The sequence below is a fragment of the Dermochelys coriacea genome, chromosome 14, assembly GCF_009764565.3.
Source record: "Dermochelys coriacea isolate rDerCor1 chromosome 14, rDerCor1.pri.v4, whole genome shotgun sequence".
Lineage (NCBI taxonomy): Eukaryota > Metazoa > Chordata > Testudines > Dermochelyidae > Dermochelys > Dermochelys coriacea.
The window spans coordinates 6,859,587-6,874,662 of NC_050081.1; the positions used below are offsets into that span (position 1 = coordinate 6,859,587).

Below are 15,076 nucleotides of genomic sequence, written 5' to 3' on the forward strand. Positions count from 1 at the left end.
CTATTTTGCCCACTCCCTTATAATTTCCTCAAATAAATTTCAATGGAAAAGGAATCATCATGCTTAGTCTCAGCCACAGATGAATTCAGTGGAAAAAAATTGAAGAAAGTATGGCACACTGGATTAAAAGGCCGTGAAAGTGGGTGTTTTATTTGGATGGGTTCACTATTTACAGTCCAAGACTGCTTGCTTTGAAATACCCAAATCTATCATGGGCTCAGGATTCTGAAAGAACAAAAGGGTCATGAGATATTTCAAGTTTAAATTTGTTAGTCTCTAAGGGTGCCACAAGTACTCTTTCTTTTTGAGATATTTCAAGAGATTTTTAGAAAATACCTTGAATTCTTTAGCTTCCAAAATTCCTTGCCCTTTTTAGATGCATGTAACATTTATCATCAGAGGCATCAGTTCCAATACCTCCAGGGATAAATGCCTATGCTATGCAGAAAAGTCTTTTCTTCAGTTGCCAAGCCCCCAACCTTGGTCTTTGTGCATCCACAGGGGACGGCCAACAACTGTAATTAAGGTTTGCTTTATCATTTATCAATGTGGTAAATTTAGTTTAGTAGGGAGTATAGATTCCTAACTTCAAATGTTCATTAATAATGATATTTTGGCTACAGTATATTTGACAAAGCTGCTTGCTTTCAGTGCAGAAGTGTGTGTTCCATGATCCTTTCTCTCATTACTCCATATTAATGGTAAACAAATCCGAAGTAAACCAAGGCCTACTGTTAGAATAATGTAAGACTTTGTTGTAACTTGTCCCTGGATACTGAGTATTAAATTAACAGTACTGTTACAAGTAATACTGATCTGGTAAAAGTACAAGCTCTGGATTAGTGCTTTCTGTAGTTCCAGCGTGCCTGGGGGTCCAACGCTCAGGCATTTCACAATGTATCAGTAAACAGATCAGCAAATGCAAACTTAATTAGCAGAACAGTTTGCTTGGGTAAATTAAACTATTTAGTAACAAATGCAGCAGCTACTTTGCTGCCATAGCCAACAGCAGCACTTCAACTGTTCTGCCGCGTTCCTTCTAGACAATGCAGTAAGGTCAGCCATGCTTATGTTTTCCTCACACTTGCTTTGTGGGTTGGGGAAGATGCTCAGAATTAGAACTTCCTATTGCTATGTTAAGTTCGTAGAAGGGTTATTGACTGAACATGGAACATTTTAAATAAAACTAATAGAATCTGGTAAAGTCTGGGTGTACAAAGGTGTAAGACAGTGTAGTCGCTGTAAATTGAATGCTCATGAGAAGGTGCAAGCTTGACAGCCCTGAGTACCTGAATCCTATTTATCCATGGAGTAGGTACAGCATAGGCAATAGCAGCACAAGCTAACCCAACACGACCCTACCAGTTTGCCTCAATCCTCAAGGAAGTCATTATACAGATGCAAAGGAGGTTCGCTCTCCTCAGCCTCTCATTCCTTGGTCTCAGCTGAAAATGACAACCTTGTTCCCAAGTGAGGTATTGTTTGACACGAATGACTAGAACTGCGCAGAGACCAAATTTATTCCAGCGCAATAGTGAACTTTGTTACCACCATTTTGGGTTAGATTTCAGCTGACAACTTAGGGATATATAGCTCTCCATCCAATTAGAAATCCCCAAACTACCTAGTCCCCTGGCCACTGCCATCTTTACCACTGCAATGTGATCCAACAAGACAGGGTACCTGTACCAACATGTTCTACCTTCAAGTTTAGTGGCCAACAAGAAAGTCAGCTCTGAATGAATTATTATGCCAACATCTCAAACACTGCACAGCAAGTAGAATGTGGAAAAGGCTGCTCCAACAGGCTTTCACAAGTCGCAGAAATAATTACTGCAGAAATCAACAGCAGACACACCTTGAACTATGACCACTGCAAGTAATCTGGTAGCTCTGGAAAATACATCAGTATCCCTTTAACCAGCAGATATTAAAAAACCCTTTCCTTTCAGACCAGGCTCTTTGACCATTGCACAGATGTACACAGAATCAAGAGGGCAGTCAAATTTCATTTCTATAACCAGATTTAGCAAGGATGACTTGATAACAAGTTAACTTTTTGGTGCTTCTCACTTCTGTGACAAAATACTAAGAGAATCTAAAAAAACCTGATCAAGTGACTTGCCCAGAAGCACGCTACTTATCAATGGCACCTGGTTTCCTGATTACCACCTGGTGTCATATCATTGGGCTACTACGACATTTTTGAGTTTATTAATAAAGCAAACAGATATTGGTTATATTTCTTTTGGATTAAAGAGGTTGTAGGAAATGTATCCATGACCGACTTGGTCTAAGGAGTGTCATTTTCAGGATGTTCCAATGGCTGGGGATTTTATGTCGGTGGAGCCTGTCTCCTCTCCGGAACCCCCATTTTACAAGAAGGGGAACTGAGACACAAAAAGGCTAAGGGGACTTGTCTATGGTGATATAGAAAGTTTGTGGCAGAGCAGGGAATTAAATCTGGGTCTCCCCAAATCCCAGGCCAGTGCCCCACCCACTGGGCCATCCTTCTGCCCATGAAGTTTACCATGCCCTATAAAGTAGTCTGCATATGCAAATTAAATGTGTGCCCCAGGTCCCTAGCAAGCTGTCAGTGGTGTTCTTGACTGGAGAGAGCTTGTGTCCCCCAAGTGTAGAAGAGGCATGTCAACTGCAACATTCTGGATACCCAGTCCATATCTACAAAAATATAGTCCTTATTTAATAAATTCCAAACTGCATGTGAACCATGTTATCAGCTGTCCTTTACAAAAAGGAACAGATGTATCAGAAGGAAACTGAACTACTAGGTGTAAATACATACCACACTGAACAGACTTTGCTAGGTACAGAATTGCAACCACAAGAGGCAGCGTGCAAGATGAACAAGGCCACCAGGAGCATACTACTGCTTGCTGAGAACACAGCATACTAACTTGCAGCATGAAATTTGTTTTCTATGCATTTTGGAAACGTGTTGCAGAACAAACTGCTCTACAATGCAAACAAAACCAACTCTCACTATGAATAAATGCGCTATACCACACCAGGGCTTTGCAATAACTTTAAATTTTGTAGCTAAGTAGAAACAAGTCACTGGGCCAGGAGGAAAAAAATGTTGGATAAGGAAGGAATGCAGTGCCAGAATGGAGTTACTGCAGAATTTATATGGCTGTAAGGGAAACTAGCACCATTCTGGAAAGTGAGGAAAGCTGGCACTTAAATTAGCATGAAGTATCACTAGAATGAAGGTTATCCAGATCAATAAAAAAGTGTTATGCAAACAACTAGATACGGATTTTTTTATAAGCCTAGTCTACACCTAAAACTTAGTTGACCTGGTCATGGCACTCAGGACTGTGAAAAGTTTCACGCTCTGTGTGATACAGTTATGTTGACTTAACACCCATTGTAGACACCACTAGGTCGACAAAAGAATTATTGCGTCAATCTAGCTACCATCTCAAGGAGGTGGATTTACTACAGCGATGGAAAAAACCTTGTTACTATAGTAAGGGGCTACACCATCGCTGTGTAATTGCGGTACTGCAGATATCATGGTGTAGACATACCCATAGAAATTAAGGGGCTGCAGAATTGCAAACATGTTTGGCCAGAGGCCCAGAATCTTCTAATATGGAAATTCAGGCCTCTTCACATTGTTTAAAACTAGACTTAACCCAAATGTGAAGTCCTGTAATCAAAATCAAATTGAGATATTTTAAAGTCAACAGAATTTGTTTTTAAAGAGGGAGAATAGGTAGCAAATTCTCAGGAACTTTAAAACCCTTCTGAAGATCTGAAAGACATTGTGAAAGAATTTGGAAGTGGCTTGTCTCCCCCACCTCCCAGAATTATAGTCAATGTAATCTTTACTGCCATCCCTACCCCACAAATGGGTAGCATAAATGTCAACATGTAGTGTAGTGTATCCTGGATCCAGGATATTAGAGGGACAAGGAGAGTGAGGTAATATCTTTTACTGGATCAACATCCAAGCCAGTGACCTTGAGGCGAGACGTTATTTATCTCACTACCACTCTCTTCAGCAACCCAGTCCCATAAAAACTAATTACAGTAAATTCTGATCACTCCTCTCAGCAGGCCATTTAGGGAACACTTCTTCCAAAGAGAAGCCTATCAGGAATCAGGATTACTTGTAACATTTTATCTCCTCATAATAAACTGAATCAGGCAGAGAACTCAGTGTGTACAATATCCCATAAGAATTTCCCCTCTCCTTTGTAACATGTAAAGCTACAGAGAAACTGCAGCAAAACTAGCAAGAAAGATTCTAACTAAACACGCCTTTTCCTGTTTTCTATAAACTGATCTCGTGTAGAGGCAATGCCACAAGTAAACAGGAATCCGGAGGTAAAATGCATATCCAGTTGTTTCCATCCTGTTTCAACACTGATATTAACTGCAAATGGTGATTCCACAGACCAAGGTGGAATTACTGTATCCATGCATTTAAAACTGTTTAGCCCTCACACTGCCAATCCCTGTAACTCACAAGTAGGGCAAAAACATCACATCTCCAGATTATTAAGGGATATGTTGGTGAATAGTCACTCAAAGTATGCAAAATGGGGAAAGGATACCTCACTAAGTGCTGAAATACCAAAACTCTAAATCCAGCTCAAAGTTTCTTCACCTAATGCAAATCCTTTAAATCTGAGTTAAAGTAATGACAGGACTGAAAAGTTGAGTTTTCAGCATGGTCCTGCCTATCTTGCAAAAAAAACCTGGGAAAATCCTAGAAGGAAATCCTGCCTGGAGATATTCCTACCAGAGTACTTCCCCCACCATGCTAAGAGCTTGCTTTTCCCTTAACCTGCCCTGGGATCCTTCTACTAGCATGCACTCACTCCTTCTCTCCCACCTGGGTTCTTGCACAGAAGCATCTTTGTTAGTAATAAAAGCAAGACAACACAAGATGTTTCCTCTTCAGCTGCCAGTAACTTTAAAGAGAGCCCCAAAGAAAAGAGCAAACAGTTTAAATTGAACAAGCAAATATTCCACCAGCACAAGCATAAAAGCCAGGAAATCCCTAGTTAAACTGTCAGCCACCACTTGCAATCTAGAACTATAATTTCACTTTCTCCACTTTACCTCTTCCACCCACAAGAATACATGCTTCCTCCCTCCACCTCCACACAAAACATTGCAAATTTCACTCCCTCCAGGTGGAGCGGTTAAAGGAAGGTTTTGTAACTGACTGGAATGTTGACTTGGTATTGCATTGAAGGAGATTGTTCGTGTAAATGGCAGATTTTAGCTGGTTATGTTTACCTGAGTCATGTAGGAAGACAGAGAACAGTTTATAATAGAATGTATTGGCTTATAAGTTTGTAGTATTTATTAGGCGATAGAAATGTGGGATGTTGTGGGTTTTCAACAGCCAATGATTGTGGTTGGTTGCCATTGCATGGTTTGAGCAGAGGGACGAGGTGGCATGAGGTGGATGTGGGAAGGGAATGTGATGAAGGCAAGGAATGGCTGAGAAGTTAACTAGGAATTTCCTAAAAGAAAAAAGGAGTACTTGTGGCACCTTAGAGACTAACAAATTTATTTGAGCATAAGCTTTTGTGAGCTACAGCTCACTTCATCGGATGCATTCAAATTAGGAATTTCCTGGTTTTATAAACTGTGTTAGTGGATTAATCATTTTCATTAATCATTTCATTAATCATTAATCAGCCTGAATTGGTTTTTAAATGAAGTTTGCTTGAAGGATTATAATTAATTATAAAAGTGCTAAGTATTACATAGCTCTTTCCATCTTCAAAGCACTGTACAAATGTTAACTGATAAGCACCCCTGTGAAGTAGGCAAGTAACAGCCCCATTTTGCAGCTTGAAAAACCTCAGTTAATGGTTTGCTCAAGACCACACCAATTAGCAGCAGAGCAGGGATTAGAAGTCATCAATTCCACAGAGTAACCCAGACTCTTATTAAGAAGCTGCAACTGAGTTTTAGCATCCCACCAGCACTGCTATAAATAAGTAAGGTTCAATGCCATGTTTCATCAATTTGTTATAAGGACAAACTCAATGTTCTCTCACAAGAGCTCTTCTACTGTTGTAAAGAAGTTTGAGGTGTACCTCTGATGACATTCTCAACCTGCCTTTCTTCTCAGTACTCACTCTCCACATTCTGTCACTTAAATCAGTTGATATCTCCCCTCTACCCTTTTCCTCGGGCAATCTTCACTGCTTTCATTCACTTCATTTCCTTCACTGCTCTGTTCTCAGCCCGTTTCTTCTGCCTTCATGCACACGAATTTCATCCATTCCCATAGTTCCAGCTTACCATGTCCACATGGATGACTCCATTCTTATTCACTAACCCTTTTTCTTTTGTCCAGTCTCAATGACACCTGCAACATCTCCACCTGACTGTTGCTCCTATACAACCTGAAATTCAGGGCAATGAAAATTGAACCCCGATCTTCTCTTGAAAACTTTGCTCACGACCTTTAAACTTTCACTACAGTACCTCAAACTGTCATATTCCACTCCTTTCTCGTCCACTTTCACCAAATCCTGTCATTACTTCTACATCTCCAAAAATCCAACTTTTCCAGCGCCATCATCTCACCCACTCACTACAGCCTTTGCCTATGCCTTCTTCACCTCAATTTCACAAGTGTCAGTGTTTCTTGTATACATCTCATCCCACACTCCCATCAAGTTCAAGTTTCTAGTCCTTATTTCCAAGGCCTTGCACAACTCATCTGTCTACCTCTACTCCTGTCTTCACATTCTCCCTCACTGCCTTAAGTTACTCCTGAGACACCCTCCTACACAACCCTTCCTCCCACACCATGCCACATGCTTGAACAACCTTCCTCTTCAATCAAACCCACTAAAAAGACCTCTACAAAGCCTTTCAGCAATGACACAGCAAAAATCTGTACTTTACCAAGCTAGCACATCATCCATTGGCACATGACAGAGCTGATCTTGATCCTGGGGCAAGAACCATGTCTCCTTATACGACTGCACACAATGATCATACACACTGCACTCAATATGGTGATATTTAGCTAGGTTCGTGTTTACAACTTGGCATACACACACGAACAAGATTTTTTTAAATAACTTTGGCAATAAGCAATACAAGTATAAACAAAAGTTTGAAGTCTTAATTCAGTCAAGGCAGTTGCTATAACTTACTTTTAAAAATACAGATTGTTAGGCCAGAAATGTAGCCTCTTTAACAGATGTACATTCATACCGATTCTAATTTGGTGACAGTTTAATCAGTCTTTCTGGTGAATTTTAGAAGAGTGCATCACTCTAGCTCCTACTCAAAACAAAACTGTGCATATGTCACAACCAGGGTGAATTTGATTTAAATCACTAGTCAGGAAGACTCGATTTAATCATGGATTTCTACATAAAAATGCATTCTTGTTGGTTGTTATAACCTTCAAACATATTCTTCACAGGTAGAGGAACTTCATTAAAATATTCCCAAACTGGGTCTCTTTTACAGACCTGTTGCCATTATAGGATTTCCCTTCTAGTGAGAGAATGGTACGGTAGATCTCAAATCAATAAAGGATACACTCAGAAAGACCTCAAGACTTCTGGAATATGCTCAAACAGCTTCACTTTTGTTTCTATTGCCTGTCCCTCCCCTTCTCAAATTTATCTCCAGACTCTCTCCTTGTCCAGATCCATTTCGCCCCCAACAATCTTCTGTTCATTTAACTTTTTGAAACTTTGCACTTTTAGAGAGAGAGGTAAGGGATTGACTGTGTACACAAATTTGCAGAGGGACAATAGGGTTGAGGTCTATTATTTCTCACCTCTATATATTTATTTATTTAAAACATTTTTGCTGTTAACAAGCATTTTATCTCTGGAAACACAAATCCAGAGTTTGAGAACTGCAAAACTAAGCAGAGCATTACAAGGGGTACACAATGCAATCTCAACTACACAGTTTTTACTTAGCAAGTGAAGGCATGGAAGCCCATTGTTACCAAGCATGCAACACTAGACAAATTCACATGCATACTAAGAAGTATTTTACAAGGGATCAAGGTTACAAATAAAAATTGTGGATTTGTAAGTATTATCAGAACTTCCACTATTTAGGGAAAATCACCTTAATGTCATTCTATGCTAGAGTTTGATTTTCAGTCAGGCCTGGGCTTTTCCTCATTTAAAGACACAATGGCAATTTTTTGTCTCTTTTTCATATCACTTTTTTTTTTTAATGTAACTTCGAAAGGGTTACCACACTCTGTCTTTTGCCATCCCACACAAACACCTACCCACCTAGAATCAATCTCCAACTGAACTTCAAGAAAACAAAATAGCTAATCACATGAAAATAACACACATGAAATCAGGAAATGTACAGAGGGAATTCTTGCAAGATTTTTCAGACTGGAATAGAGGAGAGTTTTAAAAACCCTTTTTCTAATAAAGTCAAGTGTATAACACCACTTTTTTTTTTAAAAGGAAGAATCATCACATAAAATACTAGGTATTAATTCTCTCCTCCACATCATTTCTAAAAAGTTTCAATACACCAAAGAGGAAGAATGGTCTTGCAGTTAAGGCACTGGAATGAGACAAACCATTCAGATTCAATTTTTAGGTCTGCTACAGACTCAGAGCATGACCAATAGGCAAGTCAACCTTGCTGAGCTTCACCTCTCTCAGCTGCAAAGTGGGGACTAATACTTCCTTATGTTTTGTTTCAGCTCGATCTATCTTTCTTGGTTAAAAGTAAAAGATAACTAGTCTGCAGTTCCATGGGCTAGTATTTTAGGTAGGCATCATAATATATGTCAACGATAACAGTCTGAAGGAGGCAGATTTAAATTAGTGTTTACTGAAAAATGATACAGGAACAATGCATCATACAGATTTCATTGACAATATTAAGAAAGCCACAGCTTACCAGTTGGAATTCTCTGCGTCTGTCATAGGCATGCTGGATTCCATTATCTGCCCACAGTGATTTTATTGCTGGAAGATACTGTAAAAAAACCTGAGTCTCCACCATCCCTTGTGCCACCATTGTTGACCGAGTATCAAAAGCCATCATCTTATCCCCATTATTCTGGTTGGCAGGATCTCCCCAGGGAATATGAAGTTTCTCTCTAGCATCTACGAGGACTCTCACACCTTAAAAAAAAAAATGGAAAAGTGTCATGATTAGATCCTTCCAAGAGCTGCCATGTCTAGTTATTACACTAAACCCTGAACTTGCAAAGACTTAAACATGTAATCGTATGCATTATGTGTAAGTATTTGCAGGACTGGGATCCTAGCTATTAATGCTCTGTATCTCAGGGTAATATGAAAGCTGTCAATATCTGCAATCAGAACATTAAGATCTTTATGAATAACAGAACCAGAAATATTGTAAGGTCCATATTACAAGGATTTTTTTATCTTGTATTATGATTAGTCTGGATCGTAAATATTCTAAAGGACAGAGTAAGCAATCTAAGTTGGTAAATGAAAAATGTCACAAGGCCTATTTGTATGCAGTGTTGTAGCCATGATGGTCCCAGGATATTAAGAGACAACTTGGGTGAGGTAACATCTTTTATTGGACCAACTTCCGTCAGACAAACAGACAAGGGACACTGAATTAGTTTCCCAGACCTGAAGAAGAGCTCTGTACAAGTTTGAAAGCTTGTGTCTCTCACCAACAAAAGTTGGTCCAGTAAAAGATATTACTTCACCCACTTTGTCACTTTACAAGGCTTATTTGTCACTTGTCAAAACTCTAAAGCCAGTTTATGGCAGTTGACTTTACCTGGCAAGAGCCCAAGGTTTCAGGCCTATAAATTAGTTATGCTGAGCACCATTTCAGAATACAGTGAAGTCTCTAGTATCCTGCTTTAAAGCATCTCCTTGTTTCAATATATTGTAATACACTTGGTAGATAAGAACATAAGAATGGCCATACAGATGGGACCAATGGTCCATATAGGCCAATATCTTGTCTTGCAACAGTGACGAATGCCAGGCGCTCTGAAGGGAAGAGAACAGATCAATCATCAAAAGAAACAGAACAATAATCCATTCTCTGTTGTCCAGTCCGAGATTCTGGAAGTCAGAGGGTTAGGGACACCCAGAGCCTGGGGTTGCATCGCTCATCATCTTAGCTAACAGCCATTGATGGTCCTATCCTCCATAAATTTAGCTAATTTTTTTTTGTACCCAGTTATACTTTTGGTCTTCACAACATTCACTGGAAAGGAATTCTATAGGTTGACTGTGGGCTGCGTGAAGAAGTACTTCCTTATCTTTGTTTTAAACCTGCTGACCATTAATTTCACTGGACAACCCTTGGTTCTTGTGTTATGTGAAGAGGTAAAAACACATCCTTATTCATTTTCTCCACACCATTCATGATTTTATAGACCTCTATCACATCGCTCCTCAGTTGGCTCTTTTCCGAACTGAACAGTCCCAATTTTTTAAATTTCTCCTAATATGGAAGCTGTGCCATCGCCCTAATAATTTCTGTTGCCCTTCTGTGTACCTTTTCCAGTTCCAATAAATTTTTTGAGATGGGGCAACCAGAACTGCATGTGGTATTTAAGGTGTCAGGTACCATGGATTTATATAGTGGCATTCTGATACTGCATGTCTTATCTCTTTCCTAATGCTTCCTAACTTTGTTAGCTTTTTCAACTGCTGCTGTTCAGATTCTTTCAGAGACCTAACCATGAGGACTCCAAGATCTCTTCCTTGAGTGATAACAGCTAAGATAGATCCCATTGTTTTCTACATATAATTGGGATCATGTTTTCCAACACTAAATTTCATCTGCCACTTTCTTGCCCAGTTACACAGTTTAATGAGATCGCTTTGTAACTCTCTGCTTTGGACATAACTATCTTGAGTAAATTTGTATCATATGCAAATTTTGCCACCTCACTGCTCACTCCCTTTTCCAGATAATTTATGAATATGTTGAACAGCATTGAATAGTACAGATCCTTGAGGGTCCCTGCTATTTACCTATGTCCTTGTGAAAACTGACCATTTATACCTACCCTTTGTTTCCTATCTTTTAGCCAGTTATTGATCCTGAGAAGACTTTCCCTCATCTCATGACAGCTTACTTTGCTCGAGAGCCTTTGGTATGGAACATTGTCAAAGGCTTCCTGAAAAGTCCAAGGACATCATATCAACTTGATCACCCTTGTCCATATGCTTTTTGACTCCCTTCAAGAATTCTAATAGATTGGCAAGGCATGGTTTCCTTTTACAAGAGCTGCGATGAACACAGTATGTTGAGGAAGAGTCATCTATATATCTGATAATTCCATTCTTTACTATAGTTTCAGCCAATATGCCTGGTACTGAAGTTAGGCTTACAGGCCTTTAATTACCAGGATCACCTCTGGAGCCTTTTTTAAAAATTGGCATTACATTACCTATCCTCCAGTCATCTGAGGCTGATGTAAACAATATATACCACAATTAGTAGTTTATAATTTCACATTTGAGTTCCTTCAGAACTCTTGGGTGAATATCATTTGATCCTGGTGACTTATTTCAGTTTAATGTATCAATTTGTTCCAAAACCTCCCTTAACTATGCCTAAAAGACAGCAGCAACAGTGAAATTACAGATTTCAGGGATAACATTGGTCAACACATTTACAAATGTGACATCAACCAACATTTCATAAAATGTAGATTTCTGTGCTTAAAGATACTCTGATTTGATTAAATCTACACAATAACTAATCATGGTTAGTGCCATTATGCACACACTACTTCCCTACTCTTACCTTTTACTCTGAGAAATTCTTAGAGAAGAAAAGTGAATTAAGCAATTTAAACTAGTTTAATATTTGACCTTTTAAAATCCATCTAGGCAGTATCAGTAAAAAAACAACACGATTGAGAGATTAATGCTACCACTAGATTTACTGATAGGAGAAAATCTGAAAAGAGGAAATCAGCATGGTGACGCAAGTACAGGACAGGCACATGGGATCAAAAATATCTTGATGTGAGAACCACTTTTATAAGAAAAGTGTCTGTATATCACCCTCATGATAAAATTAAACTATTTTTTAAAATGTTCATTCTCTTCAGGTAACACTTAACTATACCTTCCAGACTGGCAAACGGAAAGAAAATGAAAGTATTAGAAGATTAATCTGCAATCCTTATTTGCATACTGTGTTACAGCAGTAGAACCACCTTAATTTACAAACAGAACTCTGCCGTAAGCATCTGCCTAATACATATTTGCTCAGGGTAAGGGAAAGCATTATTTAGTTTTTGCAGCTCCTGAACACATATTAGGCACTTGATGGAACAAAGACAAGGGATAAAATTTTCAACTGGGTAATTAATTTAAGAGTCTAGGTCCCTTTTTCAAAAGTGACTTTTAGGCTTATAGTCTAGTTTTACTGCAAGTCAATGGAACTTAATTCCTAAATCACAGGCACACTTTGAAAATGGGACTTAAGACTCCTAAATCACTTATATATTTTGAAAATCTTATCCCTGTTGTCTGCCTTGAAAACTTCACCGTCTAATCGGAAAATGAGAAGTGAAAACAACAATGTAAAGGGGCTGGGGTAAGAAAAAATAAAAGGATAACCGTCATCAGACACACTCATTTAAGCCACATGCACATCTCAGTTACGGCACTCTGACTCTGAAGGGGGCACAGAGCAGGATGAATGTGGGCTTCTCTTAACAACTAGAAAAGGAGTACTTGTGGCACCTTAGAGACTAACAAATTTATTAGAGCATAAGCTTTCGTGAGCTACAGCTCACTTCATCGGATGCATTTGGTGGAAAAAACATAAATACAATATAGTCCTTTCATCCACATTGAAAACTAATATCAGTAACTAATAACTATGCTATAACTATAACTAATAACTACAGCATAGTTATTAGTTACTGATATTAGTTTTCAATGTGGATGAAAGGACTATATTGTATTTATGTTTTTTCCACCAAATGCATCCGATGAAGTGAGCTGTAGCTCACGAAAGCTTATGCTCTAATAAATTTGTTAGTCTCTAAGGTGCCACAAGTACTCCTTTTCTTTTTGCGAATACAGACTAACACGGCTGCTACTCTGAAACCTGTCTTAACAACTAGGTCAGTCTAAGTTTCCACATTTACTGCAATGCTGCCTCTACTAAATCAATTTGATATGCAAATCCCTCTCTGGAAACACAGGACACTTCTCTTCCATATACATACACTTTCAAGTGCACTGTTTCCTCCCTTCCATTATTTCGCATATTGGGCAGCTTACTATGAAGTGGGGAAGCCAAAATCTGACAGAATGAAATTTTTTTGTACATGTTTTGCATGAATAAAGCTACGAAAATGCTCCACAATAAATTGGAGTCCCTCAATACTGAACCTCACAGAAAAAAAACACTTTACGTCACCGGTTACAGCCCAGGCTACCTCTACTTCCTGTAGGGTGGCCGGCCAGCCAAGAGACTCTCCTTAGTGGTTAGTTATTGCTTAAACTAGCACTGGGTTGTATAAAAGTGTGAAGTGAGTGAAATAACCACGCTGATCAGGCAGCAAATGATTAGATAGTAAGAGACAGGGCTGCTTCTTGGACAAGTCTGAGGAAGGTAGTAGTCTAGTAAAGGCTCTTCATGACCCCCAGAGGAGGTGGAGTTTCTGTGCGCCCCCCAATACTCTCTCATTCCCCCAGAACTATGCCCCCGACAGCCCATGCTCTCTTGTCTCCCCAACACCCCGTGCTTTCAAGGCCCCCTGCCTGGGGCCATGCCTCCCCACACTCTTCTCTTACCCCCACCTCCCTCCCCCCCAGAGGGCCATAGCCGACCAGGCTCCCTCTCTCCCCTTCCCCGCCACCCCATGCCCCCGGCACAGCCCCGCGCGCGCGCGCTCTCACCCCTATCCCTGGGGACCAATTACTTCACCCCCCACACCCCCCCTCCCAGCTCGTCCCTCCCCCCCCCAAGCCTCCATCCTCGCTCTCTCGCCTAGACCGCCCTCCCCTGGGGGGCCATACACCCCCTCCCCCAAGACCATGCCCCAGGGCGCGCTCTCTCTCGGCCGCCCCTCAGACCGCCCCCCGCCCGCCATCGGGCACTGCCGTCGACATCAGGCCAGCGTCCCCGGGAGGCCAGTCGCCGGTCCCCAGCCCGGCCCAGCCCCGCCCCCTCTCCCGGCTGCGAAGCGGGAGCCCGGCCCCGCGCCCACCTTTGATCACGTTGCTGTAGATGGTGGCGCGGAACTCCTCGCGGGCCGCCCGGTCCCAGTCCTGCCCGTGGATGATCCGCATCTGCTTCAGGAAGGTGGACTTGCCGCTCTCGCCCGCGCCCAGCAGCAGGATCTTGACGAGGCGCTTCACGTAGGTCTTCTCGCGGTTCAGGCACTTATCGATCTCCTTGGACTTGCGCTGCTGCTCGGCCTCGGTGCTGGTCAGCAGGCAGCCGGGGAAGCAGCCCGACAGCGCGGAGCGCGACGGCAGGAAGTCCGCCATCTTAGCAAACACTGCCAGGGAGCGGCCGCCCCGCGCCGCAGCTGCAGCTCAGCGGCCCCCTCGGCGCGGACGGCTGCACATGCGCCTCACAGGCCGCCGCCCACCACGAGACACGTGACCGCGACGGGGCAGAAGGGCCGCCGCGCGCGCGCACCCGTCACGTGGCGGTGCTGTCCTATCCGCCGACTGCCCTCCGTCACGTGCTTATCTTCCCGCCCCCCCCCATTCCCCGTGACCCAGCCCCATCACGTGATAGCCGCCTATTGGATCTCGGCTGTGTGTGCGCCTGGGCGGGGTTGAGGGACCTACTGCGCGGGGCTGTCGGAGCTTCCGGGCCGGCTCCGCCATTTGCAGGAGCTACTGGGGGACGTCACGAAATCCTGGGTGTTTGGGGGGGCGACTCAGCCTTAAACAGCGGCCGGCCGCGCGCCTCTGTCTGCGCATGCGCCCCCCCCCCGCTCGCGTGTGTAGCGTGACTGCCCGTGCCCACGTCCCGCAGCACGCGCAGCGTACGGGCAGAGTGGGCCCCTGCACAGGCAGGCCGCGGCGGGCGGGCCTGCTACGTGTACGTACTCCGTGCCCCTGTGTGGCGCCCACTC

At 42.0% G+C, this 15,076-nt stretch overlaps 1 protein-coding gene across 2 annotated transcripts in view; it reads right to left on the reverse strand.

The window, feature by feature from the left end:
* GNA13 (G protein subunit alpha 13) overlaps positions 1-14,600 on the reverse strand; it is a 45,346-nt gene extending 30,746 nt beyond the window's left edge. The window contains exons 1-2 of one of the 2 annotated variants that reach the window (XM_038371023.2): positions 14,195-14,600; positions 8,908-9,134 (exon numbers count right to left, since the gene is read on the reverse strand). In XM_038371023.2, the coding sequence (XP_038226951.1) occupies positions 8,908-9,134; positions 14,195-14,477 (510 nt within the window). In that variant the 5' untranslated portion in view covers positions 14,478-14,600. The remainder of the gene's footprint in view (positions 1-8,907; positions 9,135-14,194) is intronic. The other variant, XM_038371024.2, reaches the window with a different exon arrangement.
* Positions 14,601-15,076: the final 476 nt, after the last annotated feature.